General features: G+C 47.5%; 1 protein-coding gene across 1 annotated transcript in view; it reads left to right on the top strand.

Annotated features, from left to right (window-relative positions):
• Window positions 1-1,016, top strand: part of KIAA1324 (KIAA1324 ortholog) — a 97,848-nt gene extending 96,832 nt beyond the window's left edge. Inside the window, exon 18 of the mRNA XM_011968726.1 lies at window positions 726-1,016. Coding sequence (XP_011824116.1) covers window positions 726-794 — 69 coding nt within the window. The 3' untranslated portion in view covers window positions 795-1,016. The remainder of the gene's footprint in view (window positions 1-725) is intronic.
• Window positions 1,017-1,788: the final 772 nt, after the last annotated feature.

Raw genomic sequence — 1,788 nt, 5'->3', positions numbered from 1 at the left:
CCTGCCTTAACCTCCCTAGATGCTAGGACTGCAGGTGCATGCCACCACACCTGGCTAATTTTTTTTTGTATTTGTAGTAGAGAGAGGATTTCCGCATGTCAGCCAGGCTGGTCTTGAATTCCTGACCTCAGGTGATCTGCCTGCTTCGGCCTCCCAAAGTGCTGGAATTACAGGCGTGAGCCACTGTGCCTGGCCAAAAACATTTTTTTGAAAGAAAAAAATATTTTCTTTGTTTTTTTGGAGATGGAGTTTCGCTCTTGTCGCCCAGGCTGGAGTGCAGTGGTATGATCTTGGCTTACTGCAACCTCTGCTCCTGGGTTCAAGTGATTCTCCTTCCTCAGCCTCCTGAGTAGCTGGGATTACATGCGCCTGCCACTATGCCTGGCTAATTTTTGTATTTTCAGTAGAGATGGGGTCTCACCATGTTGGCCAGGCTGGTCTCGAACTCCTAACCTCAGGTGATCTGCCTGCCTTGGCCTCCCAAGTGCTGGGATTACAGGCATGAGCCACCACACCCGGCCTAAAAGAAAAAGATATTTATTGTTCTCCAACTGACACTGAAGGGAGCAAGCAGAATAGAGGGTATCTAATTTCTGTATTTCCACAAAGCCACTGAAACAGTAATTTCATAAGGGTTCCTTCTGTCACCTATTTTCCATTTCTCTCCTTTGTCCCCAAACTTGCCCCTGTGCAGCAGCCAGCTCCTGTCACCATCTCTCTTTCAGAGGACTCCTGATGGATTTGACTCAGTGCCGCTGAAGACATCCTCAGGAGGCCCAGACATGGACCTGTGAGAGGCACTGCCTGCCTCACCTGCCTCCTCACCTTGCATAGCACCTTTGCAAGCCTGCGGCGATTTGGGTGCCAGCATCCTGCAACACCCGCTGCTGGAAATCTCTTCATTGTGGCCTTATCAGATGTTTGAATTTCAGATCTTTTTTTTTATAGAGTACCCAAACCCTCCTTTCTGCTTGCCTCAAACCTGCCAAATATACCCACACTTTGTTTGTAAATTATGCCCTTGCTTGTATCTTGTTTCCCAAAATGGCCCATCCGCCAGAGCCATAGCTTTGTCTGCTCATAATTCTTACAGCTCTGGAATGAAGATATTTCTCTCTTCTTAAGTATAGAAACTATTTCCTCTGTCCTCTAACTTAAGTGCAGAAACAGCTGGGAGCTTTCCTCGCATGCCCTCAGCTCATGATCTCTTTAGGAGAGAGGCTGGGTGAGGAGGGTGTCGGGGTTCCCTGGTGGACAATCTTCATAGCAGCCTGGATCCATTTCCCGTGGATAACCAGCTCAAAGGGAGTGAAATGGGTAGTCTGAGGGCAAGGTGAGTAAGGCCTGGGTAAGAAAAGGCTTGAAAAGCACAAAGAGAGGCAACAAGGAATGGTTTTGTTTTTGAGACAGGGTCTCGCTCTGTCACCTAGGCTGGAGTGCAGTGGCATAATCACTGTTCACTGCAGCTTCAATCTCTTGGGCTCAAGCTATCCTCCCACCACAACCCCCCAAGTAGCTAAGACTACAAGTGTGCACCACCAGGCTCACTAATTTTTGTATTTTTTTTGTAGAGACCGGGTTTCACCATGTTGCTCAGGCTGGTCTCCAACTCCTGGGCTCAAGTGATCTGTCCGCATCAGCCTCTCAAAGTGCTGGGATTACAGGCATAAGCCACTGCACTCAGCCTTTTATTTGTTTTTTAAACCGGGTAACTCATTCTTTTCTCTTAAGTAAATGATAGATATTCTCACTGAAGCCAAAGGAAAAAGTTCATGAAGAAAATGCCCA

Source organism: Mandrillus leucophaeus, unplaced genomic scaffold (assembly GCF_000951045.1).
Source record: "Mandrillus leucophaeus isolate KB7577 unplaced genomic scaffold, Mleu.le_1.0 Scaffold857, whole genome shotgun sequence".
Classification (NCBI taxonomy): domain Eukaryota; kingdom Metazoa; phylum Chordata; class Mammalia; order Primates; family Cercopithecidae; genus Mandrillus; species Mandrillus leucophaeus.
Note: the sequence above shows the minus strand (reverse complement) of the source record. Positions and strands in the feature narration are given on the sequence as shown.